This window comes from Kryptolebias marmoratus, linkage group LG24 (assembly GCF_001649575.2).
Source record: "Kryptolebias marmoratus isolate JLee-2015 linkage group LG24, ASM164957v2, whole genome shotgun sequence".
NCBI lineage: Eukaryota > Metazoa > Chordata > Actinopteri > Cyprinodontiformes > Rivulidae > Kryptolebias > Kryptolebias marmoratus.
This window is the reverse complement of record NC_051453.1, coordinates 4369958-4397625: the sequence shown is the minus strand read 5'-3', so window position 1 is coordinate 4397625 and position 27668 is coordinate 4369958. Positions and strand designations below refer to the sequence as shown.

At 37.7% G+C, this 27668-nt stretch overlaps 1 protein-coding gene across 1 annotated transcript; it reads left to right on the top strand.

The window, feature by feature from the left end:
- Positions 1-736: 736 nt before the first annotated feature.
- jak1 (Janus kinase 1) lies at positions 737-25750 on the top strand. The gene is made up of 25 exons (XM_017420458.3): positions 737-991; positions 4968-5173; positions 5685-5808; positions 7638-7785; positions 9032-9195; positions 9626-9882; positions 10134-10243; positions 10479-10658; positions 11173-11330; positions 11479-11590; positions 12166-12361; positions 14610-14716; positions 14955-15107; positions 15218-15305; positions 15396-15523; positions 15676-15814; positions 19177-19328; positions 19492-19645; positions 20438-20529; positions 20857-21049; positions 21693-21817; positions 21899-22071; positions 22366-22483; positions 23322-23432; positions 23659-25750. The coding sequence occupies exons 2-25, from the start codon at positions 4975-4977 to the stop codon at positions 23776-23778; spliced, it is 3501 nt and encodes a 1166-aa protein (XP_017275947.1). The 5' UTR covers positions 737-991; positions 4968-4974; the 3' UTR covers positions 23779-25750.
- The last annotated feature ends 1918 nt before the right edge of the window (positions 25751-27668 follow it).

Sequence of the window (27668 nt, the reverse complement as noted above, 5' to 3'; positions counted from 1 at the left end):
GACATGTTGCACAGCTTTAATTTTGCTTATGATTTACTTACTATAAATTTTGCAAATGCAGGTCCAGTAATATAAAGTTTTCAGTGTCCTGAAAATGTTTAAACACACATTTTTCCTTCTTAGTTTGGGCTTCGATGGCTTTTGGGCTGTGAGGAGACAGAGTATATTTGCAGTAGCACTAAAAATAATCACTCCAGGGATTAAATAAAAATGATTAACTGCAGTATCTTTATTTTGTACTGCTTAGCCTCCACTAAATTTTAAATGAAGACATGTAAACAATGTAATTAATATAGTTTAAAAAAAATATGCATTTAAAACAAGAGGAGAGTTTTGTGGTGGATAAAATGATCTGTATATTTCTGTGACCAATGAAGAGCCTTTTCCTTTAGCTGTATAACTTTTAAAGTGTTGAAGAAAAGCAGTAAGTTAGAAAACACTAAATAAAAGACATGGATTGTCATTTTGCATTTTAGGGGTAAAATAAATTTCTCATTTCATATCACACCTCCCGGTTTATGTTATCAAGACAGTGTTTCCTTGTTTCATATGTTTTATGCATTCTAATTTGTAAATATGCAGGTTGCAGATCTAATTTGTCCAGATCAAAACATGAAAGTCGAGCAGCAGTGTTTTCCTTTCCGTGTCTCGACCGAAAGAGTTAATGACGTCACGTTGAGTGACGTGCCTATCAGCTAATCAGCTGCTGAGGTTTTAGTCAGCTTTTGCGTTGTTTTCGGGAAAAGGGCATTAGTTGACAGGAAGAGTGTCAGCGGTAGAAGAAAGGGGATTGCATGCCTTCGTTTTAGCCCGTCTAGCGTTTTAAAACAGCGAAATTATTCAACTATTCGAAAACCGGATCTATTTAAGGAAGATTTTGAATCAAAACGACGACAAAGGAGACTTAAAAGCCGCCCGAAGGCGCATAAGTCGATCGCGACGAATGTACTGAACGGAAGTAAGTTGCCAGCTGTCTGGCGAAGCTTGTGAGGTGAGTAATTAACCTTTTTTTAATTGTTTCCATCGAAAACATCTCCTGTTTTTTTGTTAGTTGAATCCCCCAACTCATTTGGTTTTCTTTTGCTGCCAAGCGGTGAACTGCTAACCCAGCTTAACTTCATTAACTTGCTAACAAGCTAATGCTAGCGAGCGTCGGCTCGGAGACGCCTCCGTCCATTTTCGGTGGATAGATGATGCACGTTTTTTAAAAAATATATCTAAGTATTTAGGGTCAATAAATTTGTTTATTCGGTCGGCAAAGAGAGCGAACATGTTTGAATAATATTTCATATACAAATAGAAAAATAAAACAAAGATAAACCTGCTTTTTCTTTAAAACCTGTCCTCTTCGCTGTTTGAAAAATGAAAGTAAAAAAGAGTGGAAGCGTTTTGAAAAAAAAAACAAAAAACTCCGTACCACTTTTAATTAGTCACTAACATACTATATTATCCGTCTAAGCACATTTAGATTTTTAAAATATGTATATTACTGTGTGTTACTGTGTTATTCTCAGTTTATTTTGTTTGTAAAAGCTAATCATCTACATCTCGTGTTTGGTTTTTCTACACCTTTCCTGCAACTTTTGACTTTTCATCAGCCAGAATAAATTTAAATCAAATTATAAATATCATTACAAATCCACAATAATAAAAAAAATAATAATTTGAAGCCTGTCTTGAAATGTAAATACTGATCAGAACAGAAATGATGATGAAGAGTGATTAACTTTACTGTTAAATTTACATTGGGTAAAATATTTTATTTTTTTTCTGTTTTTTTTTCTCATAACTGTAAACGTCAGATTCACACCGAAGTAAAAATAAAAATGATAACCAAAGTTTTATGCAAACAATGCTCTATTTTTATATGCCAAACTGTAATATGTTGACCAAACTGAGAACATTTCTGCTTGCTGTGGGTATTTGGTATTTATTGTGATAATTATCATTAAAGGACAACTGATCACACACTGACCTTTTGGTGTGTTGACAAAGTGACTGCTGTGACATTATTGCTTGAGCAGCGTTGTTTTTCTCTTCCCCTCCACAGTTTTTATATTTCAGTGGTTTCACAGCTTTCACCAAGTGAGACATTTTGTTCCACATTTTTATACAATCTGAAAAAAAACAACAACAAACAAAATGAGCACTTTATCTAGTAAAAAACAAACAATTAAAAAAATACTACCTACTCTTAGCTACCTTGCATATAACAAAAAAAAAGTAAGTTTAATTTGATTTCTGAAATCATAATGAAAATGTTGGTGATTTATTTACAAACCGTGATTAACCAGCTCAGTCCCAATCATCAAATTGACCCTTACAGGATTTGGGAACAACACTTAAACTATACATATTTTTGGTTTGCTTATATGTTTATTCCAAGATTTTAGTAATAGCGAGTGTAAAAGCTAATAAAATTTTGCACCACTATATTATCTTTGGATTTACGCCACCTTGTTGTTGCTTCAGCGGGGTTATACTGCCCCGTTACGCCTAACACATTTCATTTTGCAACACAAATCTCATTAATGGTAACGGACTGCAGATTGACTTGGTCTTCAGGGCAATAAACCATAGATGTCTATGTAAATAACCATCTACTGTAAAACTGATGTTGATGTAAAAGTTTAATAAGTTTGCATTGACTTCTATAATATTTTTAAGAACTAGAAGCACTCAGGGAGCAAATCTCAGTAATCCATAGGTTTGGGTTTTGAGTGATGGAGTACTTTACCTAATACCATCTCAAATGTTGGCTTTTGACCTATATGTTCATTTACAATGCCAGGTAGTTTAGAGGAAGTGGCAGAGGATGTGGTGGCCAGGCTTTTTCAGAAGAATTTAAAATGGTTTTGTCGTAACAGTTTTTCCCTTAACTTCTATTTTTTTCATCTTTTTGGATGCAGCAACAAATTGTGTTCACAGACACTTTAATTAATCTTTTTGAATTATTTAGCACTGGGGTGGAAGGATGTGGGCTACTTTTTGCTTGGTTGCAGCCCTCGCTAGAGTCATCTTAGGTCTCGTAGCTCCCAGTTTCACACAATAATAAAATGTTTATGCTCACTTGTGTGTCATCTCAGTAATAGGCTAACTCACTGCCGCTGTTGACCATTTTAAAACTTGACCAGCGCTATGTATAGTGAATAGTTTACTCCTCTCTTATACCTACAGCTAATGGTTAATGAATATTAGCACCAATAATACACCCATAGTAGCAGAAGTATTATAGATCATCCTGTTATTGTATACACTGAAGAAACAGTTAGGAGGAGTACTTGTCTTTTATTTAATCTTTAATCCACATCTGAAAACCCACACAACTGATGTCATTTTCTGCCACTTAGTAATAATACATTGCAGTGGATCATGACAGGCTCTGCTGTTTATTTCCTGGAAATTATGAAACTAGATATTTTACTTTTCTGAAAACCAAGGCTGTAGACATGACAGAGACTTGAGTCACTGCAAAATTGCTGAGTTTATGTTTCAAAGATGGCGTTATTAGACACACAACATTTGTAAAATAAATGTATGTCTTAACAAAATACACCTACAAGAGACGCCCAGAAGGGTTTAGTTGAATTTACATACCAAGAAGAGAGGTGAGGGAGGCTGACACACTGACTAACTCGTTGTTTAAAGCAGACGATGACTCACTGAAAGCTTCCAAAGAAATTCAGCTGTAATGAACAAGATGGTAGAAATGTTAACTGTTTGAAGATTAAACCCGTAATGTTTATGATACTGTCTCTCATGGCACAGAATTTAAATGATTGGTTTAAGCTTAGTGTCGGACAGAATCATCTATTTATGTCAGTAGGGAAACACAGGAAACAAACACAAAAGGACAGTGGTGAAATTATTAAACAAAGAAATGGTGTCTCACTCGCTGTAGCTACAGTATTATAATGCCGTTGTTTATTTAGTTACTTCTGTTTTTATTGTGTATTTTTCCCTCATGAGGTCTGACATTGGGTATAAATAGACGATAATCATTGTTTGTTGCAGGTATGCTGGCGTTAAATTGTCAGAAAAGATGATTTAGTTATTCATGTTTGAACTGGTCGTGTACTGCACACATGTTCAGTGACACGAACTAAAGAGTTAAAGTTCTGTTAGTAATGAAGGGGTTTATTGGGATTATAAAGAGCCTTAAATTACTCTTTTAACATTTTGATGTTTATTAGAATTTGGTATCCTCTATAAATTATGCTTTTCTGGGATATATCTTGTCAATCATACCAGGCTGTTATATTTGCTAGGCTTTTTAACTGTTTCATCTTGATTGTATCAGTTTATTATCATCCCTAATTGTAGGAAAAAACAAACCTCAATTTTATGATAGCTCTCAGCCTTTTCACATCCCTTGGTACACAGAAAAATCGTATTTTTCTGTAGAGATATGCCTTTTCATGAGGCAGAAGGACCAAGTCCGGAAACCTTATGCAGTCTTGGCACATTCTGACATTCCTCACTCGGCCCTACCCCTCTCTTTTGCTCTTTGGTGGGCTGGATAGTGTGTCCTTTTTTAGGATTGAGGGGCAGAGGCCTTCCTAGCTCTGTTTGAAGGACTGCTTGATATATTCTATCTAGCAGAATCCTTTTTTGGGCTAAATAGTTAATAACTCTGCTATTTTGCACATTTAATGATATTCCTATGTAATTATGGAGGTATTAACTTACTGAAACATAAAGGCCACAGAGCCTAAACTAAATAGTGACATGGGTTATAATAAGAAGAGTTATGTTGATTTTACTAATGTTAAGTGTTTAAAATGGGCTTGAGATTTACCTATGTAGATTCTGCTTATTTAATTAAAATGTATTTTGAAACCAGAACATTTTATCAATCGTAAAATGCAAGTGCAGGATTTGAAAACTGAAATTCTTGCTGCACAGAGAAGATTAAAACAAAAGTTAAATGTGGAATCCCCTCCTCTGTTTTTTTTCTACTTGTCTAGGATCTGAATGCCAACTTTCTGGATGATGGAGTTGAGGCAACTCTGTATGAAGATGAGGAAAAGCAGGAAGCCCCAACTTCCCTCTCCTCCTGCTTCCAATTCGGGCCTGGAAATTCACTTTTACATTCCAGACACAACAAAGCTGGTGTTCTTTAAAGGGTATTACACAGCTGAGAAGCTCTGTGTGGCTGCTGCGAAGAAGTGTCGTAAGTAACATTTCTGCAGGTTGCTTTAGTTAGAAGAGTGTATTACGAATTTGGAAGAACAGCTGGGTTCCTGATTGACCCTGTCATTAGGTGTACATTATGTGCTCTTGTAAAATGAGTGGCTACCATTAAACATTGAATTGTAGGCATGTGGAGCTGAATAATGACTTTAAAGGCAAATGGAAAGACATTTAAGCTGAGAGTGAGCATTTTAAAGAAAAATGATTAAAAACAAGCACTAATAGAGGAACTTCAAAAGTGAAAGAGACAAACTTAGACATGGTTCAAACAATTATACACATTAACCTGATAGACTGTGCAGCTCAGGACATTTTCTGTTAAAGAAAACTGGTAGTTTTTACAGTGTTGACTGCTGATGATAAATAACTTTTAAAAAATCTTTCGGGTGCGCTCTCTTTAGAAGAGCTGCAAATGGCTGGCTACTGTTTTAATGCAGCAATCCTAGAGGTTTGAATATTGATCTTTTCACTCTTTTTTTTGTCTTTCTCAGGCATCAGTCCTCTGTGCTTTAACCTTTTCTCGCTGTACAATGAGAAAACCGGCACTTGGTATGCTCCCAGCCACGAGTTCAACATCACAGATGAAACCTCGATCAAGTTGCACTATCGCATGAGGTAGGAACAAGAATGATGTCAGCAGTGGTTGACTGCTTTGCAGTGGAATATTTTAATTTTTGTTACTGAAATGACTTGTTGAATTTGTGGTCAAGATGGTTCAGCGTTTTAAATATGCAGGAATTAAATACAATGCTCTTTCTTTCTTGAACTTGAGGAACAAAATTTAAATGTATTCAGTGTAGCTTGAAGTTTCTGTTTTACTGACCTATTCTGTAAAACCAGGTGGTAACAGACAAAGGTCTGTTCTTGTGTTACTAAACCACTTTTACATTATTGAAGCAGCTTACGTTTGTTGTTTCTAAGGTGTCAATGGAAGCTAATATGCTGGTTGTACTTTTGTACGTGTTGGTGCTAAGAAATCTAAATGGGTTGTTTTTATATTATTAAAATTATGAGTCAAAGGTTGTGTTTTTTATCATTTAAAATATCATTCCAGTGTAATCAAGCATGATCTGATATGGCACAGCCCTAACTGCTGTTGCACAGCCGTATTCCAGTGCTAACAGGTTTTTTTTCTGATTACTTTAGCCTGAATTAAATCATTAATTAATTGGTAAATAATCAAATAACCCTCATGTACATGGAGTATCTGATCGTAGGTATTCTTCTGGACATGTATTCACCTTAAGCTTTCCCAGCATCTTAAAACACACATTGCTGCTTTACAGTTCATGGCCTTCTGTTCAGCACATTTTTAGACTAAATAAGACTTGAGTAATACTCTATGTTTTGATGGAGATTCCTGCAATTTGTATTTCCAGAAAAGTTGCTGTGGTGTTCAGGGATTCAATGTGGAGATATCTCTTTTATCAGGTTATGATCTAAACAGGAATATGAGTGAAATATTTTGCATGCAACTTATGTAAATACCATAATCAGAGTGTAGTCTTATTTATTAAAGATCAATGGAAGGAAAGTTGCTGTTCTTTTAAATGTAGAATGAATATATGTGGGTAAGAAAAAGGACCAGGTTAGTCATTCACACATGAAGCTAAATTTTACTGTGGTCAGATTATTGGAAGGCACTTTGTGTCTAATGCAGGATCTGTTCAGATTTTGCATTGAAAAGACTAAATTGCTCATTTTAGTTCAGTTTTATGGGAAATGGTTATTAAAAAAAGGTGTGCAATAAGTTTAGGAAATCAAATGCTAATCCAGCAGTATCATGTTAGTTCCTTTGTAGTTCCACTTCAGAGAATCTATTGTTGAAGTTGGGTTATGAAAGAAAAAAAAAGATTTCACTCTGGTGTCACATACACTTCCTCTTTTACTTTGTTTTGCTTTTAAAAAGGCAAGTAGAGGAAGAAAAATGCATATAGCTGAAGTCTAAGTGTGTAATCTCTTTGCTGCAGCCTGCTGTGCTGAAGTGCAGTACAGACAAACCGTACAAGCTGTGTTTTGTTGTCAAATCCTGGTATTTGCACAGTCACAGTCTAAATAAATGATAACAAGGATCAAAGTACAACAAGAAGACATTTCTATCAGTTCAGCTATCCCTCTGCTTTTTGCTGACAGCTGTTGTCAAAATTCTTTCAACTGTGCATCATGATATTTTATTGGTTTAAAATTTACTCTAATAAACACTTTATTTCAGAATGTTAATATGCTTACATTTATCTAACTGTTAAAAAAAAACTATGGTTCATAGGACAAAAAATCAAATGTACATAACGTGGAAACTGAATGTTTGATCAGTTTTGCCACCTAGAATAATTTAACAATCTGGACCAAAGTACCAAGCTAAGAAAAAGGTGGTTTTCTGAAGCTGTCATCCTTGGACAGCGTCTGTTCATGATCTTAACTTGTTGCTTTTATTTCTCTGTAAGATTTTATTTCAGAAACTGGCATGGCATCACAGAGGGAGAGTCACCAGTTTGGAGATACCACCCCTGCAAACTCAGAGGACATAATCAGAAAACATTAGAGGGAGCACCACTACTTGACCTTGGCTCTCTGGATTACCTGTTTGCCCAGGTGTGTGCTTGCATGCCCACAACAACAATCATCCATAAGACATTTTTGCTATACTAATATTCATTGCTTTGTCATTGAAACCCCTACTGTTGTGTAAGAAGAAAATGCTTTGCACAAAATGAAGAAAGAAACACTTCTCCTATTTGCTTCAACCAGTTCAGACCTGATGCAGCATTACATGCTTCGTTTCAGGTCTTCTAACTCTTATGTCTCATAATTATTTAAAATATACTGTAGAGACAAAGATAGTTTTCTTTTTCTTGATACACCTACAGACAAAATTTATAATTACTAATAGAAGGTTGAACTGCTCAAATACGTTTTTACATTTTCACATTTTTACTTTATTCAGAGGCTGAGATTCTCAAAGATTTTATGGGCAGCTTTAAGTTTTCCCCAGGAAATGCTTCTTTGAGGTCAGTTTGATAGATCCTTAGGTTCAATTAGAGCTGCTTTTGAGTTCTTTTAGTGCCTTTTTATAAAATCATAAAAGAATTATAAAATTCAGTTAGCAAGTCAAAAGCATTCCTGAAGACTGAAGTCGATATAACATTTCTTAGTCAACACTTACGCAAGAAGCTTCGGCTTATTCTGTAGAAGATCTTAAAAATAAGGAACTGGTTTTGTTAGATCGGGTGAAATTGAAATATGTCAAAACATTTTCCCTTCTAGGTCTCCTTGTTCTAAAACAAAACAAGCTAACAAACCAAAATAAACTGGTGACTGTCAGCCTGAAAGTAGTTTAAAAGCAGAAGTTTAGAGATCTGGAAAAAGAAACCTAGTTTGAGCTCTGAATTCTTAGTTAAATAAAAAGAAGTTTTCTCTATCATTTATGTGTGTTTGGAGCTATTGCAGCTATTGATGTTAGCTTGTCTGTGAGTAATCCTAGTGGTGGGATTTGAAATGTGTTTGTGTTCGCTGGTAGAAAAGCGGCTTGGAGACCTTAGGGGTGCATCAAGGAAAGGTTGCTGTTTATCCCTGGGGGCATAAAAGACAAACAAAAACGATGCAGACTTTCACTTTAAATTAGAACTTCAAATTAACCTAAAAAGTGTGTTAAACTGTGGGAGAAATGCAGAATACCTAGAGAAATTTTGCACAGGGAGATTGCAGACTTTGAGAAAGAAGACCACTGTTCTGCCCCTCATGCAGTATTCAATGTCTATTTCATTTTTTTTTTTAGGATTTGTTGTTCTTTTACAGTTGGTGTCTAGTTTTCTACTAATGTGTATTTGTTTTTGTACAGGGCCAGAATGACTTTCAGACTGGCAAAGTTCCATTAAGAAAGGCTCAGTCTGACTCAGAGCAACATGAGATTGAGAATGAATGTTTGGGCATGGCCGTTCTTGCTATCACACACTATGCAATGGATGTGGAAATGCCCCTGTCAACTGCTACCCGTGAAATCAGGTAACACATACACAAATGTACAAACACTTACAGTACAGCATCCCTTTGAAGAATATATTGCAAGAAGTCACCCAAACAAAACTTGTATTCATGCAGTTTGGAAAAAAAAACATTCTCCAATATAACATGCATTAGCAAACGCAGTGGTGGAAAAACAAAAACATATACATTCCATTAAGTTATATAAACCTGTTTAATTCAGATCAGTTTCATGAAAACTTGAACTACTGACTACAGTCTCCTAAGAGCAAAATGTTGTAAATTGGTATGTTATACCTTCTATCTGTTCCACAAACCTTTTGTGGTAATTTTTACACACTGATGCTTCTTAATCATTTCTTCATTTAAACCATAAACAGCACTACTACAAAGAATTGCAGAATTCCCAATTAAGTTTTTAAAAATGTTTCTCTGTTCTGACCCCCACCAGTTACAAACGGTTCATCCCAGAGTCGCTGAACTCCGAAATTAAGCAGCGCAACATTCTCACACGCATCCGGATCAACAACGTGTTCAAGAAGTTCCTCAGTGAATTCAACGGCCGCACCGTCAAGGAGAGCAACATCAGACTCTATGACCTGAAAATCAAGTACCTGGCCACGTTGGAGGGCTTGACCAACACCTTTGGCAGTGAGTTCTTTGAGCCAGATACCCTCAGTGTCCTGCAAGAGGAGGATCTCTTCAACGGTAACCATTCAGACATGTCAATATGTAATGAAGAATTTACAGAATACTAATATGTCATTGGTTGAAATCTTCACAAATCAACCATCTTGAGCAATTACAGTCAAAGTGTCACAATTTACTCATAAAGGTCTTCTACAACATTGTTTAAAAGCAATATAAGTAATTGATTGAATGTTTTGCTAGCAGCCTACATGCTGAGTCATTTCTTTTTGTATACGCACATTCATGTGATGTTTGCTCACTTTTTCCAGGTTACTACAATCAGAGCCAAGAGCAGAGTCAGAGTCAGAACCTGGAGACAAGCAAGAACATGCAGGTTCTAATCAACGGCATCACTGGTATTTCCTGGAGGAAGGCACCAGTAAGTAAAACAGTTTGTGAATAAAACCTTGAGTGTCCCTAGTTTCATGAGTAAACTAGTACTAACTAACAACTGGATGAAATATCTCCTTAAAGCTAGAGTTTCCTAGTCAAAACAACCAGATTACTCTTAAACTATGTATTTATCACATTACCCTCCCTAATGTTTACCAGTTACAGTGAAACTTCTAAGTTAATATGGTCAAAGCTAATATTGGTGGGGATGTGACTTTTAGAAACAGGAGTCTGTGATCCTCAAAGACAAAGGGAAGTCAAAGAAGGATGGAAAACAGAGGAATGACAGAAACAAAGACGAAAACGAAGCCTGGGTGGAGTTCTGCGACTTTCATGAGATCACACACACTGTAATCACAGAATCAGAAGTCACCATTAAAAGACAGGATAACAAGAAAATGGTAAGTAAAACCCACATACAAATGCTGACCACGTTTTTTTTTAATATATAAAATCTGCTTCTTTATATTTGATTTGACCTGAATCCAGTTTTAATTGTTGTCTAATCCATTATAACCGTTTCTTAACAGCAAGCTTCTACAGTACAGTAGGGTGACACTAGAATAGTTATTATATACTATGTTTATTATAAATATTTACATTTTAAATGTTTCTTTTAAAGCCTGCATGCAGTTTGAACATTTGTATTGTTGTTTCACATTAAGAACTTGAATTGTCAGTCTCGTATTTTACCACAAATAAAAATAAAATCTTGTTTCAGTAGCCCCATATTTGTCTATCACAGTAGCTGTCATCTCAGTAGAGTCATAATCTGATCTGATTTATTTGTTTTTCCAAATGATGGTTCGTTTAAGATTGGCTGAAACAAAACTTGTGTCTGGCTGCGTGTTTTCAGCCCTGACTAATGCTAACATAAAGCTTTCTCGTATTTCTTGTGCTAATTGCCCCTTTCAGATTGTGAAAATGGATTCTAGGGAAAAGGCTCTGTCGTTCGCCGCCCTCATTGATGGCTACTTCCGGCTGAGTGTTGATGCTCATCACTACCTGTGCAGGGAGGTGGCCCCGGTCTCAGTGGTGCAGAATATCGAGAATGGTTGTCATGGTCCGATCAGGTTTGTAACTAGCAGTGTTATGGGTGAAATAAAAGTAAAGGTTACACACTGTGATGGGGTCTTAAAAACAATAACAGAAGGGGATAGTTTTTGACAAAGTTGCCATGTTACTTTTAACAAAAGTGTCTTTTTTCTTCTTCTTCTCCAGTACGGAATATGCCACAAACAAGCTGCATCATGAGGGCAATACAGAAGGTGCCTATCTGCTGCGCTGGAGCGCTACTGACTACGAGAACATCATCATCACCGTGGTCTGTGAGGTAATGTTCATTAAGTGTTTATAAAACAGCACTTTATGCTTCCCATCATGATTAAGCTTGTCTGAAAAGAATAAATTGTAAAGTAGTTGTTACCATTGGTTACTAAAAAAGACAGAAAATACACAGTGTTAACTCTCTCATTTACTAAGCTGGATTTGTGGGTTTTGTGTTTACATAGAGAACTCAAATTGGTTATTACTGTGTATATTGGTGCCACATTAGTGTTTTTGTTTGTTTTAACAGCATGTAAATTTTCATGAACTGAGTTTTTGTCATTATAGCTTGTACAAATATAAAAATCTCATTTTTGTTTTCATTGTTTGTGTTCTGTCTAGCTCATCGTGATCTATTTTAAAATTGTATTTTTTTTTCTCAAGATAAATTGTTCTTCCCGTTTTTGTGTTTTGTTTAAGCTCTGCTTCACGGTTTTTTTCCTCAGTTTTTGTAGTAATTCGAAATCTTTAGTTGACACATTTTTCTTTCCTCTGGTTTAATTATAATCCAATTGGCTGTGAATTGTAGTTTTTATATATACCAACATGATAAACCTTTAAAATAATTCTCTCTTTATCCAGGTCAACAATCAGTCTCATCCTAAACAACAATGCAAGAACTTTCAGGTTGAGGTCGACCCCAAGGGGTACCGCCTGCATGGAACTGAAACTTTGCGGCCCAGCCTAAAGGAGCTGCTGGAGCACCTGGAAAGCCAGTGTCTTCGCACCGACAACCTCCAGTTTCAGCTGCGTCGCTGCTACCCTCCACAGCCAAGAGGTAGGCAAAAGATCCTAAAAGCATTCCCACAGTAGTACTCAAAGAGGAGAGGAAAAATACTACAAGGTCACTAATAATAACCAGGGAAACAAAGAACTGAACAAATATGCTGTTAATAAAAATCACTCACTTAGGACCAGTTTACATTTCTTTAGTGATAAATGAAAAAAAAACTAGCGAAATCTCCTTTTTGTAAATGTCAATCTGCTAAACAGTTTTGATTTAATCATTATTCAGGTTTAGTAGCTGCATATCTTCCAAGAAATATTGAATTTATGATGACTTACAATGAAACATTTTAAATTTAAATTAAAAAAATTATAATACTTACGTTTTTAATTTATTGTTGTGCATAAAATAATAAAAGTTGTTGTGAAAAGAAAATTGATATGCAAAGCAAAACACACCTGAAAACAATGTTGATGTTTATTTTTTTGGAGTATTTTATTTATAAAACATATTTTTCTAAAGTTAACATTCTTTTGTAAGAGAATTCTTTGTTTTGTCTCATATTTGCTGGCAGGAGCAGACAGATCATTGTGCCAAGATTTATAAATGAAAAACTAATTTACTTTCAGTTTTATTTCCTTATTTCATGTAAGTTTAATAAATTATGTGATCTGAACACATACCAGTGTTAAAACTATTTATTTGTTATAAATGAATGGGTGAATGACTGATTGTAGTGTAAAAGTGCTTTGGGATCCTTGGACTAGATAAAGCAATCCATTTACCTGTTTTTTTTTTTTTTTGCAGCTTGCGTTCATTACAAACATAAATAATCGTTAGATCAGGCTACACTGCCTCTCTGCCCCAAATCTTTAATCCAAAGCCTTAGCAGCACAACTTTCTCCTGTACTGGTTTTTATGTGACATGTGGTAACAAGTCCAACACCGCCGCTCCTGAACAGTTGGTTGGGTGGGGTCAAAAGTGTAACAGACTTGAACATTTCAACCTCACAGCAGTGCAAAGCAACTTTCCATCAATTCAAAACTTATCTTTGACCCCCCCCCCCTCGAAGCGTAGGAGTGTTTGTGCGAGGGGAAGGGAAGCAGTGCTGGCAGTGCCTCTGAAATGGTGTCGGGAAGGAAGAGAGTTGTAAATGTGGGTTTCCGGAGCCAAACTGGTGATCTTTTGTTCATTTTACACAGGGAAGTTTGAGCCTTGTGAGCTTAAATCTACTGAGGTGTTTGTTGTTTCTTTAGAGATGTTTCCTGTTGATTATTGGCATAACACCAATCTGCTGCATATGTTTTAGTGGTCTTTAAAAATGATACTGCTGTATTGTTGTTCCTTATAAAATATTTAGGATGTTACACAACACTCTCGCTACGACAATAACACACAGTCTGCTGACTTCCTGAGAGGTGCAGTTTTGCTTTTACTTGTTGCTGTCCTGGCTTTGTGCAGATTGTGGTAACTACTCTTACCGTAAAGAATACGTATGATGGTGTAGTTTGAGACTGGGGAAACTGTGTGTTGTCAAGTTATGCCTGACTTACTTTCAAGAATTAAAGAGTGAGGGAAATGCAGCATAGTATAAAACATCCAGTGGCTGATCTGAGTTCACATTATTTGGGGTTTGCATGAAACCCAGACTAAAAACATGCATGTTAGGGTAATTTGTTCCTCTAAAAAAGAAATTGTCTCTAGGTGTGAGTGAGAGTTTGAATGGTGGGTTGTCTCATTTGTGATGGACTTGCTGCCTGTCCAAGGTGTCCCCCGCCTCTCACACAGTGACTGCTGGAGATGGGCACCAGCTCCCTGGTAAAGAAAATGGATGGATGGATGAAAACCAGACTACATGTTACAGAACGCTGTTTTTAATGCGCTTTGAGAAGGTGCCGATGGAGTACAGATGCTCCCTCCCCCTTGAACCACAATTTGTGGGTTTCTAGTGTTGCGAAAAAACCCAGCAGTGTACAACAGTCACAAATAGTACTAGCACAAATGACTTGGGTTGGTTTTACCTTCCCTTATGTGACATATATCCAGAAAACATAGTACATTAGCTGGACGGTGTGTGCTCTTCATTGCCACATTGATGCAACTGCTGGGAGCTTGTTTTACCGCACGTAAACATTTCTGCTGTTTTTGCAACTGAATATGTTGTGAAAGATGCTTTAAGACTGATACACTCCTTTGTCCTGATTTTCTGTTTTATCACAAATGTGAGTCTTAGTCTCTTTGTTTTCCCAGAATGCCCAAGGAAAAATAACTTTTTTTTTTTTCTTTCTCCCCCAACAGAGATTTCTAACCTGCTGGTGGTTACGAAGAACCGAACACAGATTCAGAAATCCACATCGCAGTCATTAGTTGGCTTTCATCGCATTCTCAAAGAGGACATTGACCAGGTACAATACAATTTCTATTGATTATTTTTGTCCCTCCTGTGTTAGAACATGGTCTAACTCTTAAGTGTTACAAATTAGGACACTGCAACTATAGTCATTTCATCTTAAAAACAGTGTTTTAGTGATTGGTGTTTTATATTTTATGTAAATAAAGGAGGGGGGGGGTCTTTAAAAAGCCTTTTCTTGTTAGTAGCAGTTTAGTTTGAATTCAACTAACTGCTGTTATCTTGTTAACTAGGAGGAGCACCTCGGCCGAGGCACAAAAACCAACATCTACTCAGGCACACTGAGGGTGAAGAGTGAAGAAGATGAAGATGCAGGTTACTCATCTTTCCAGGAGGTTAAGGTGGTCCTAAAGGTGCTGGGTTCGGAACATAAGGACATTTCTTTGGTGAGACGCAATTACAGCCAGAAACACCTCAAAGGCTGAATCTGAATGAGGAAAGACATTTTCAGTTTTTCTGTTTATGTGCTGAGTCATGTTTGTCTCTCTTATGACAGGCTTTCTATGAAACAGCCAGCAATATGCACAAAATATCTCACAAACACATTGTGCTGTTCTACGGACTGTGTGTCCGCCAGGAGGAAAGTAAGTGCTTATTTGGGAGCTGTTAGATTAGCTTGCGGTGCTCGTGTCTCAAGCTAATCATGTTTTTGTTTTTTGTTTTTCTGTCACAAGATATTATGGTGGAAGAGTTTGTCCAACTGGGACCGCTGGACGTGTTTATGAAGAGACAACAAAATCCTCTCAGCACATTTTGGAAGTTCCAGGTGGCTGAGCAACTCGCCTCAGCTCTCAGCTACTTGGTAAGAAGAAAACTTAAACCTCCAAACTTTCATATTTCAGTAAAGTAGTAAAAAACGTTAGACAGTGAGGAACTGTGCACACAAACCTGGGATTATCCTCACAATATTAGATCGGTTTAGTTTGCTGATTGTTTGTTTTGTGTGTATTTTAGGAGGACAAAAAGATGGTCCACGGCTACGTGTGTGCTAAGAATGTTTTGCTAGCCAGAGGTGGACTGGATCCAGATGAGGGAGGACCCTTCATCAAGCTCAGTGACCCGGGGCTACCAATTACAGTACTTAACAGGGAGGGTGAGTACAAAGGACACACAGCCTTAAGGCAAAAAGTCGGTTCGCGGTCACGTGGTTGCCAGACGTTTCTTTTCGCACATATCTCTCATCATCCACAAAACCCTCTGCTCACAACTCCCAGGAAGCTTCTCCCTCTTCCTGCTGCGTTAAAAGAAGCAAAATGACTCCATTAAAGCTTTTCCACATACAACACGCCCACAACAACATCTGACCAATCACAAACCCCGGTGAGAAAAGGTTGGGCCTTGTGTTGTGAAGTGGAGGAGAACGAAGCTGCTACAGGAACAAAATGATGCAATTTTTGTCAGACAGCTACTTGAATAAGAGCAGACTTGGTGACTTCTGATGGAATATGACAACCGCTTTAGTCACAGTGAAATTTAACAGTTACCAAACAACTACCATGGAAAATTTTGTTTGTTTGTTTTCATCTGTAATGAAAGTGGAGCCAAAATGCAAATCTCTTGACACTGGCTTCCTGTAAAACTCAGGATTCAGTTCCTTTTGAACTACAAAACTTTAAACAAACTCCTGCCTCCGTCGTTCACTCCTTTTAGTCACCTAAGGTCTTCTCAAGGTCTCCAAGTTGTTCTTCTCTCTCATCTGAGATACTCGCCTCTTTTTAAGTTGTTTTTTTGTTTAATACTTCAGTTTTAGGTTTATTTTTTAACATTATGTTATCGCTTATCTGTTTTTATTAGATTTTATTTGATGTATAGCACTTTGTAACTTTTGGTTTTAAAATGTGCTATATAAACAAAGATTTACTTACTTACTCACTTAAAGCCACACACACACACATCGACACACTTTTTGGATGCAGTAAAACAGATTTGCTACCAGATTAAAATGTAATGCCTTTAATTCTTGTTTATCTCATGTCTCTTTTCAAAATGTACGGTAAACACTAAAGTAACCTTTTGTTTTGTTTCTGTTTTTGCTTAGAAGTTCTCTTCTGCGTCCCTCCCTCACAGTACGGAGAAAAAAAAAAAGGATGTTTCCGATCAAGCAAAGACTGTCACTAATACGAACCTCATTTGTCACATAATTGTTAAATGTTGCAGTGGGCACATTTCCGTCTGAGACTAACTTGGTTTGTGAAAGCTAGATGTGAGCTCAGAAGACGACACAAGTGCACGTTTTAAATTTCACAGTCCCCCCCACAGGGCAGCGTTTTTCTCGTTTTTTCCCCCCCTCTTCTCCAGTACTGTGAGAGCTTGTTCAGTACAAGTCTGTGCTGCTGTGCAGATGGATCTGGCAAACCACAAGACAAGCTGGAAATGTTTCAACATAAATCTGCTCTTCCTCATGCTCATGGGGATACCCCGTCCATGCTTTTTGTTCTGAGAAATTTTTAACATTTCTTCTTTTGTCTGTATCACTTTGCTGATCAGCTGGTCTTCCCGTTACACATCAGTGTTCTCCTACACAGATTTGATTGAACACAGGGCACAAAGTGCTTAGAAACCCTCTGGGAGCACTCTTCTCTACTTCCCAGTAATCTGATTGTTTTAGTCAAGCCCTTAACATCTATTCCTCTCTTTCACTCATTTTTCTTTTTGTGGTCTTTGTACTCGATTCCAGCTCTCGTTTCTGTCTACTCAGCGCTCACTGAGTCTTTCTCGCATTTTCCCCCCTCATTGCTTACCAGCATATATCCCTTCATTTGATGTTATGGATTTGTGGAGCTAAAAAGCCAGCCATAGAGGTCAGTCAATCAGGTAATTTGTCTTCCAGTCAGAGTATTATATACCAGCCAGACAGTGCCAGGTTTTTCAGTCACAGTGAGAGCTAGCTTCTTCCACAATCACCCTCCCAAAGCTGCTCTGTGATTTACTGGTCGTGTCTGGTATTTGGAGCACGACAAGATTGTTGCGTCGCATTATTAGGTTTCACAATGAGTGTCTTTTGCCAGCGTTTCATCTGTGAATTAACATTTTTCCTTTCTTCACACAAAAGGCTCGCACTGGAGCCACTCTATAGTGTGAATTAATAACTACAAAATCAGAAGTCTTGGGCAAAAATAAATAAAAACAATGATTTTAATTTTCTTGTTATTTTGCATGTTAGTGGATCTTTCTAAATGTTGCACAAGAGAACTAAGTCGCTCCTCTGGAAAAAAAAACCCCACAGGCTCCACATTCTGTACACGATGAATTAACCTGAAACCTCAGACTGTGAACAGTCAGCTATAAGAAAAACACAAAATAGTACTTCCAAATCATAAAACCGTATTTATCTAGATCTCTGACCAGAAGCCAGAAGTTGAAGCCGGATAGGAACCAGCTTCCCTGCAGGCTGGTTCCAGGAAACATTTTAGGTTCTGCATTTTCTTTAAAAACAAAAAAAACAACAGCAAAAAATGTAGGCATTAAGCTTTGCTTATTATAGTATATTCCTTGCTGTATGCTTAAATATTTATATATTTAATACTGTTATTAGTTATTTCATGTTTGAGAGAGAGGTCTTAAAGCCCCACATCCCTAGTGCACAGACTCTGGTTCCAAAAAAACATGGCAGCTTCTGTGAATTTGGTCCTTCTGACCTCAGTTCCTAACAATGAGAAAAGGTGGGGATATCTGATCAATCTGTGCTCCAAATAGGTAAAAAAACAACAACAACAAAACAAATCCCAGGGAGAGGACACCATATGGATTCCTCCTCTTTAGCAGAAAGAACTAAAATGGAGACAAATCTAAAAAAATATAAAGACAGATACAGATGCTAAATATAAACATTATTTGTTGTGATGTTTCAGGAAGACTATGCTAATGTTAAGTTTTATTTGGTATTTCACAAGTGAAACGATTTAAGGCGACATACCCATTGTGACATGGTTTGTTTTGGTGCACTCCCTAAGATATGAGGAAGGTGCAAACCAAAAATGTCACACAGTTCCTGTGATTGTGTCAGAACCTTCACTGGCTTATGTGAATAAAACTAAAATCACATTTGACTTGATATGTTTTAAAGCAGCGTCTTCTAAAGGTACAGGAAGCTGTAAGCAAGGCACCGTTTTCTGGTCACTGCAGAGCGTTACACAGCATTAAAATCTTCAAGTAACCACAAATACTGCAGCAAAATTAACTAAAGTCTCAACTCACCCTGACTAGCTTTACCTTCTGACTTTGCTGACAGGCATGACGTGTTAAAAGCAGCTGTCTGTAATATCTTTCTGCAGCTCATTGTTATTCATGAGGAAGTTATATTTAATTCTCTGTAAAGCTGGTAATAAAAAAAACAATAAAACAAATTATGATCCTCCTGAAAATGTTCCTGTAACAGGTTTTCATGCAGGAACCTGGCTCGAGCTCACTCATGGGTAAAATATGCCATGACTTTGCTCATCTGTGTCCCTGTAGAGCGTGTTCACCGCGTCCCGTGGATAGCCCCAGAGTGTGTGAAGGATGCGTCATCCCTGAGTGTGGCAGCTGATAAATGGGGATTTGGTACCACCCTGTGGGAGATCTGCTTTGATGGAGAGGTTCCCCTCAAAGAGAAGAAACTGACCGAGGTAGAGACCCAACACAAACAAAACAACAATAAATGCACAAAATATCTTCTCATCCAAGTCAGACATTTCTTTTCTTTTTCCATGCACCTCTCTTCAGCCACGCAGTTGTTTTTCTGCTCTTACTTAATCTGATGTTCTCCCCTCATGTCTCTGTTCTGAGCAGAAGGAGAGATTTTATGAGAAGGAATGCCAGCTGGCCACCCCGGACTATACAGAGCTCGCTAACCTCATGACCCAATGCATGACCTACGACCCCAAGAAGAGGCCTTTCTTCAGGGCCATCGTCAGAGACCTAGACAAGATTAAACAATACATAGGTATGTGTGAGGACACTTTTGCAAACCACAAAGCTTCTTTTTATATATACATATAGGAAATGTTGCTCAAAAACCATCACAGCATCTGGTTTTAGCAGTTTCATACCACTGTGTCAAGCTTTAACACTTTTGGTTTGATGAGATCAGGAGAAGTGAAAGAAAAAGCAAACAAAACCTAAATTGTGAAGGAAACTTGCACAGCACCAAAGATCAAACTAAAACTGTGCACTCCTCTTTGTTTACATTTGCAAAATGACCTGAATGTTATGCAAGTTTTGCGTCTCCCCGAGTAGCAGGCTCAAAGAGCCAGAGTTGTTTACTCGCTCAGAGCTGCATGAGGAAGTTCACTGGGTACATGATCAGTGATCTGCCCCTCATCTGGGCCTCTCAGCAAAAAAACGAGTCTTCATTTTTCCATCTGCTGGCCAGATTTGACACTGCAGTCAGTTTTATTTAACCAGATATCACACAGTTCATTTTTTTCTTTCTTCTTTCTTTTAATAAAATCTAAAAACGGCTCCAAGGAGCATTATGCTAAGGGAAAAAGCTGAGAGGCTTGAAAACTGTTTTAAGAAAAAGTATTTGTTACTTTATTAGGACAACTAATAATATATCGTCTGGAGTGGAAACCAGTGCAAACATTTGCAAAACCACAAAACATTGTTAAGAAAACCTTCACACTCTTAACCACAATAGACTTCCTATGACGTAAGCATGCGTTTGTTGAAGAACATCCATTTTACCCAGCTTGCTAAATGTGTAAATATTTTTTTTTCTGTTTCCGTCTCTCAGGACCTTTTATCAAACCTCCAGTTGGACCCATAGATGTGGACCCGACCGTGTTTGAAAAAAGATTCCTGAGGAAGATCAGAGAACTGGGAGAGGTAAACTGATGTGTCCATTTTTTTTTATTACTTTTAAGCAGTTTAGCTTCAAAGTCTCCATCTGAGAGACCATTTTAACATGGTGGGACAATCAAACAGAATAGTTTGACCATGCAGCTTTTTTTTTTTTCTTACTGTGAGCATTTTTATGAAAACTGCTCCCTGCAGCTTTCAGAAATTCTACTGATGTGTAGAGTTACTCCTGTTTTTTTCCCCTAAAATAGTCCTGGAAAATAGCAAAAGTTTAGCTTCATGTTATTTGCCTTAAAAAGCAGAAGTCATTATTGTGCCTTTTTAATTAAAAACCATTTTATGTTCTCCTCATAGGGACATTTTGGGAAAGTGGAGCTGTGTATCTATGACCCTCGTGGCGACAGAACAGGCGAAACGGTGGCGGTAAAGTCCCTGAAACCTGAGAACCGGGAGGAGCAGAGCAACAACCTCTCAAGAGAGATTGACATCCTGAAGGCTCTTTACCATAAGAACATTGTCAAATACAAAGGCATCTGCCAAGAGGAAGGTAAACCAGCGTGCAGGCACAGACACGCAACAAACACCAACTCCTGCTACATTTAGCTGAATGTGAGCAGACTGTTTTAGCTCAGGTCTGATCCAAGTTTAGTTTTAACTCTGAAACAATTTGGATTTAATGTAAATTATGCTTCAAATCACATTCTGTCTTTTAGTCACGTTGGTGCAGGCTGGTCTTTGTCTTCGTTTGAACCTTGAGGTGAATTTTCTGTAGTGGTTCTGGTGAAGTCTTCCTTTTTGTACGTTTAGATAATTATGTTTGACAGCAGAAGCTTCTTAAAGCACAAGTTCCTCTTGAATTAAAATCTGGTATCTGGTGAACTAAGAAAAAAAAACCTTAAAAAAATGAATTCACAGGAGCTATAATTTATAAGTCATTTACCAACTTGTTGTGCTCATTATTATTATTATTAAAGATGGTGTTTGATTTAACACTTATAAGTTATATTTTATAACTTTGCCTTGAATATGTCAACCAGGAAAAACAGACATCTGAAATATTTATTTTTAGACTCCTGAAAGCTTTAAATCTCACAGCTGATTTTAGTTTATTTTTTTTTAACAAAAACAGATAAGAGGCATGAACTGTAGCTGTCAGGTAGATGACATATTTCCTGTCGATGTGTTTACAGGTGGTCAGGCCATTAAGCTGATCATGGAGTATCTGCCCCAGGGCAGTTTAAAGGAGTATCTACCCAGAAACAAAAGGAGCACCGACCTCAGCGTTCTGCTGAGCTACTGTGTCCAGATATGTGAGGTAAGACTCTTCGTCACACTTATTTCACTTTTATGTTGCTGAAGGTTGAGCCTTGTTTTTATTTTTTAATATTAATCTTAGGGCATGGACTATTTGGGATCTTGTAAATTTATCCATCGTGATCTGGCTGCCCGGAACGTGCTGGTGGAAAATGAGACCACGGTGAAGATCGGCGACTTCGGCCTCACCAAGAGCATCAAAGATAACGAGGGATATTACACCGTCAAGGACGAAAACGAAAGCCCAGTTTTCTGGTGAGTCTAGATGGAGGAAGGCGAGACTGATGAAAGGAGAACTGATATTTGTTTTAAAAGGTGTTACAGAAATAAGGATCCACCTACTCCACAGATTTAAAATGATGATTCAGGGAAGACTGAAGCTGCATTTCGTTTTATTACAGAACATTTACAGCTTGGGATTATTCGCTAATATAAAAGTTTATTTTACATTTTCTTTTACTTTGAAACAATATATAAAGGGAAAAAGACCTTTAGGCTCAGGACTTGTTGATTGTTCACCTGCTGACACTCTGGGTTTTTGGGTTTCAGGTATGCACCGGAGTGTCTGACTTCCTGTAAGTTTTACCTGGCTTCAGACGTTTGGTCCTTCGGGGTGACGATGTATGAAATCATCACTTACTGCGACTCCACCAAGAGCCCGATGACGGTCAGTCTGCAGCCCTCTACATCCTCACTTCCCACACATTTCAGAAACATTCCCTATATTTGTTGGATGTTTTTAGGATTAGATCATCGTACATGAAATGGATTTATGTTTCCATTCATGCATTAGTAAACATTTGAATTTCACGTCGTTTGTAAGTAGCAGATGACACGTTTTGTTAGGGGCGCTATAAACAAGAGACCGTACCGATGCTGCCAGTTTAATTTATTATGAAGATCTGTTGTTTTGAATCATGAGTAATAAGGACCTATAGTCATCAATATGGAGGCTCCAAACTAACTTTGTATTTCAGCGTGCACAAACATTAGACCCAAACTGTTCAAAGGGTTTTCTGAAGGTTCTGGGATTTTTATTTTTCTCCTTCTTGCTTTCATATAACAGAGAAACAGGAAGCTGGCAGGTGGTAGACCAGTAAAAATCCCATCATAAGTTCTTCAAAAAAAACACTGAATTTTACAAGTTATCAGTTTCTCTATTTTTTATTTAAGGTTTTGACTAAAATTAAGCTCTGTTTACATGGCTGACTGATTCAGTGATATTTAAATGTAAGCTGTGCGTTCACCTCCTCTTGACCAATCAGTGAAGAGTTGACTCTGATGCCCCTCCCTTCATCCTTAAGAGCTGGAGGTTCTAATCTGTTTTAGATGCATCCTGTAAGGGATGATATCTCCTGTTTGTTAAAAGAAATTTTAAAGGTTCTTACACTCAAAAAGTTGTTTTACGTTCTTTTTATTTGGGTGTTTGATGTAAATAAATAAAGAAGCAGTACAGGGCAGCTTTCTGATTCATCGCTAAGCGGTCTTTGTCTTCACCTCCACAGCGCTTCATGGAGATGATGGGCAAAACTCAAGGTCAGATGACTCTCATCCACCTTGTGAGAGTGTTGCAGGATGGAAGGAGGTTGCCTTGTCCGGACGATTGTCCCGAGGACGTGAGTAACTCACCACAACAAGAATTAGACATTTTGTTTGCTCCCAGCACCATCCTGAGTGCTCCTAATGTATCCGTATACTTTTATCCAATATCAGATACTCTAAAAGGTAACCCATTTGTAGGAAAGTTTTGGTATTGAGCATTTTTAATACATGATTTAATGCTGTAATACTAAAACACTTGAGTCCAAGCAGCGGATCACTAACACAGTTCATGTTTGGCAGGTTTATGAGCTGATGAAGAAGTGCTGGGAGCACACACCCGAGAAGAGAATCACCTTCAAACGTCTGATCGAGGAGCTGTCCGTCCTGCAGAAACGCGTCAAACAACAGATCAGATCATAAACCTCCCATCGCCGGCCGACACTGGACCATGAAACTGATCCCAGATCAGCATCTGCTTGTGCAGCTTCACTGCTCAGAGACACAAAAAGCTGGCAGGTGAACTGGGAGCATCTTTTTACAAGTCCCACTGTTACAGGATTCGTTAAACTATAATTTCAGAACAGGCTAGATTGTCTCAACTGTAGACAAGAAACTTTATACTTCTATCATAGCTAAGAGAATAATGCAGGATCAGACTGGTTTTATTAAAGAAAGGCAAACAAGCCTACATATAAAGGAAAGGAGAAAGGATTCTGTAAAGTGGACATTTCTGTACAAAGTCTTGAAAGAATTGGGATTTAATGAGAAATTTTGTTAAATCAATTTATAAAGAACCAACAGCAAGGATCAAAATAAAAACAGAGTAATCTCAACTGTCTGATGGCAGGAAAACAACCGTATGTAAGACGGAGTGCACAGCCACCTGCTCCAGGAGCTGGAGAGAATTCAATTAGAAAAATGATTCAAAAGTTTTCATCATCCCATCCCTAAGATTCAGAAGGAAGTGGTGTCCACATGTGGACGCACATCATGTACACATATTGTGGAGATTAAAAAAAATAATTGGATACGAGACACCCAAAACACGAAAAACACTGTGGGAAACCTCACATACAACATAAAAAACAAAAAGAGGTTAAGTAAAAAAGCCATCACAAGATTGCAGCATCAAGTGGGAGCAGTGGCTGTGCACTGTGGCAGAGATACAGAAAGAATAGACCACCTTCACAACAGGATAATAAACTCTGAAAACTTAGTCACTGTTTAAGGATGTACACTATATTGCTAAACATATGCACTCCGCCATCCAAATCATTGATTAAATCATTGATTCAGGTGTTCAGATTTCTTCCACAGGTGAAAAAAACTCAGATACCTAAGCTGCAGACTGCGGCGCTCGCAGGAGCTCAGAGGATTTCAGCTCCAATTAACAAAGAAGTTTTACCCGTTGTACTTGTGAAGCTTATATTACCTTTATGAACATTAAGATGTTATATCCTTGGATCCTCTGGTGAATATGATGCTGTACTTTCAATCGTTTGCTTTGAATGAAACATCAAACTTCCGAGGGCTCTCGCAGAGAAAAGAGCTGTTGATGCTCAGGTTCCGAGATGCACGTTTGGCCTCATTTAGGACAGACGCAAATCAGACTGTGAGATGTCGAAAGAAGTTGTTTTTTTTAACCATTATTTGTATGTGTGTGCCTAGAGGTGAAGGCTGTGATGTGCAAATGCAGCTACTGAGAAGTGGCAATAAATCAGAGCCAGTCAGCAGTTTTCCTTACACCTTGGTCAAATTTAGTAAATGCGAAGCCTGTGATCAGATTAAACAAGCCTGTTGAAAGACAAGTATGGAACTAAGAAAAATGTTTGATTTATTTTTTCTGTTCAAGCTGCATTTGCACTTTTTTTTGTCCTTTGAATCCAACATTTCCATGTTAAACGTGTCTGAAAACAGTTTTCTGTAGGAGACACACGAGGGCACTATTACTCCAGATGAGTTTAAATACTTTTGCAAGAAAAGAGGTACAACTGCAGGTTTAGTTTGGTGACAGATTTGCACCATGTAACTTTGATGTTTTACATGCCTTTTTATTCCTGAAGACGATTTCAGTAATACCTATTATTTCTGCGTTTAGCTTTTTCTGTAAACTTGGCTATATTTCAAAATATATATATAAAATTATATTTGTATGTAAGTGCCACATCATTGAAGTTATGTTTGTTTGTTTGAAAAGCGTCTCACCTGCAGCTGTGATTGGGTTGTTTCTCCTCACTGCATCTGTGAACGCAAGAAGAAGAAAAAACAACCGCCAAGATCACAGAAGATGCGCTTCAATCCACAGTTTATTTAGGAATATAAAAGACAATTCCTTCTGCTATAAATAAAAGAAATGCGTAAATAAAGACAAATACACGATGGAAAAATAAAATTATAGTTTGTTGTTTTTTTAACTCATAAGCAGCATTACCTGCTGAGAACGGCTGAAGGATGGCATGCCAAAATTGCTCTAGAAATACCGTATTCACAGTAAAACAGTGTGATAGAAAATTTAGTAAAATCTACAAATTATTTCAGGTCAGAAAACAAAAACATATCTAAAATGCAAAAGCTGTTTGCAGAGCAATAAACACGGCAAATGTAAAGTTATTTACAGGCTTTAAACAGATCAGAGTCTTCAATAATGCAAAGCTGTGATCAACACGCTCACACAGTCCACCCTCACCACAAACTGTTCAAGACTACAGATGCCTGATATGCCCTGATATAAACAAACCCTCTCCAAGAATACTAGTTCAAAAATAAGAGTTTTCCCTAAACTCTGAGGTGCAGAACTGACAGGTTTACTTGTTTGCACACACAGACTGAGCTGTTTGCTTCAAGAAAGTAAATTCCTTTCCTGTTCAATCATGAGGATCATAAATCCAGTCTGAACAGAAAACCCAGCGTTCCCCAACCAACAGCCTGAAAACTAACCAATCAAACAGGAGGAGGAGGATTAGGTTGAAAACACGAACAGACGATGATGGAAACACCGTTTGAAACATTTGGAAATGGAGACAAAAAGGGACAAGGTGCCCAAATGCAAACAAACAAAAACACATTAGGAATAAAATCCAGCAACTAATGCAGAAATAGATATCACTCAGCGCCTTTGATGAGTTTTAATTCAAAATGGTCGCCACAGTCACATCTCAATATGTGTTAAAGCTCAGAGTAACGACTCAGCTGCTAAAACAAACTTCACATCATCTGTAAATCTGACCGGGTTTTACACATTTCTGTGGCGGCCATCTTGTAGAGGGTTGACTCCAACAGTTATAGATGTTATAGATATTCGTCCAATGTTGACGTTACAGACATAAATATTAGCTCAGACAGACAAAAAAACGTTTAGCTTCAAACCAACCCATGCAGAAGAAGATCACGTTTGGAAATGATTCTGTCTGAAGCTACTGGATGTTTGGATGGAGACTTTGAAGCTAAACTGCTTAAAAGCAATAAAAATTTAATTGTATCTTAAGACATTTTACAAACTAAGAAGGAGCAAGATGTTCCAACCACAACATCCATTAACAAACAGACTGAAGGCAACAATGAATCCATCTGAACTGAGACGTTACAACCAGCTCCTCTGCTGTGAAACTAAACTTTGTTACATGATGTTCCACTGACCTAAAACCATTCACATCAGCCCCATTTCAGAAAATAAACTTTAAAATAATCTGCAACTACAATTAATCTGATTGGCTTTTTCTTTTATATGCAGCATCAAATTCAGTCACAGTCATTAACAAATATTCTAAATCTTCATTAAGGTCAATCAGTGTCAAGTGAACATAAAATCTAGTCAAACCCTTTAAATTTGAGCAGAATCAATTTGCATGAAGCCTCGTCTGCAGCCAGGACTGAACCAAGTGTCTTCTGATGAGTCTGAGATGTTCCATCAGCAGCTGTCAGATATGATTGCAGCGAGCGGCGAGGAAGACGCCGGGTCAGCAGAGCGTCGAGTTAAATAAGCTGCTGCACCGATCAAACACGCCAGATTTATAATAAACAAAGACCTGGATCACAGCAAGAGACCTGCGTGAGAGTCCACATGATTTACATCTCAGAGGAAAGAAGACATTTCTACTCTGAGAGTGTGTGTGTGTGTGTGTGTATGAGCTCTACAGGTGAGTCTGGCAGACAAACCCAACACTCCACTGAGCAAGCCGGCAGAAATCCCTGCAGGCTGAGCGGCTGAAGGCAGCCAGAGTTGTTTTTCCATTTCTCTTTTTACACCCTCCTCCTCCTCCGTTACCTGCCAGGAACCCATATTCTGGAGACACACACACACACACACACAC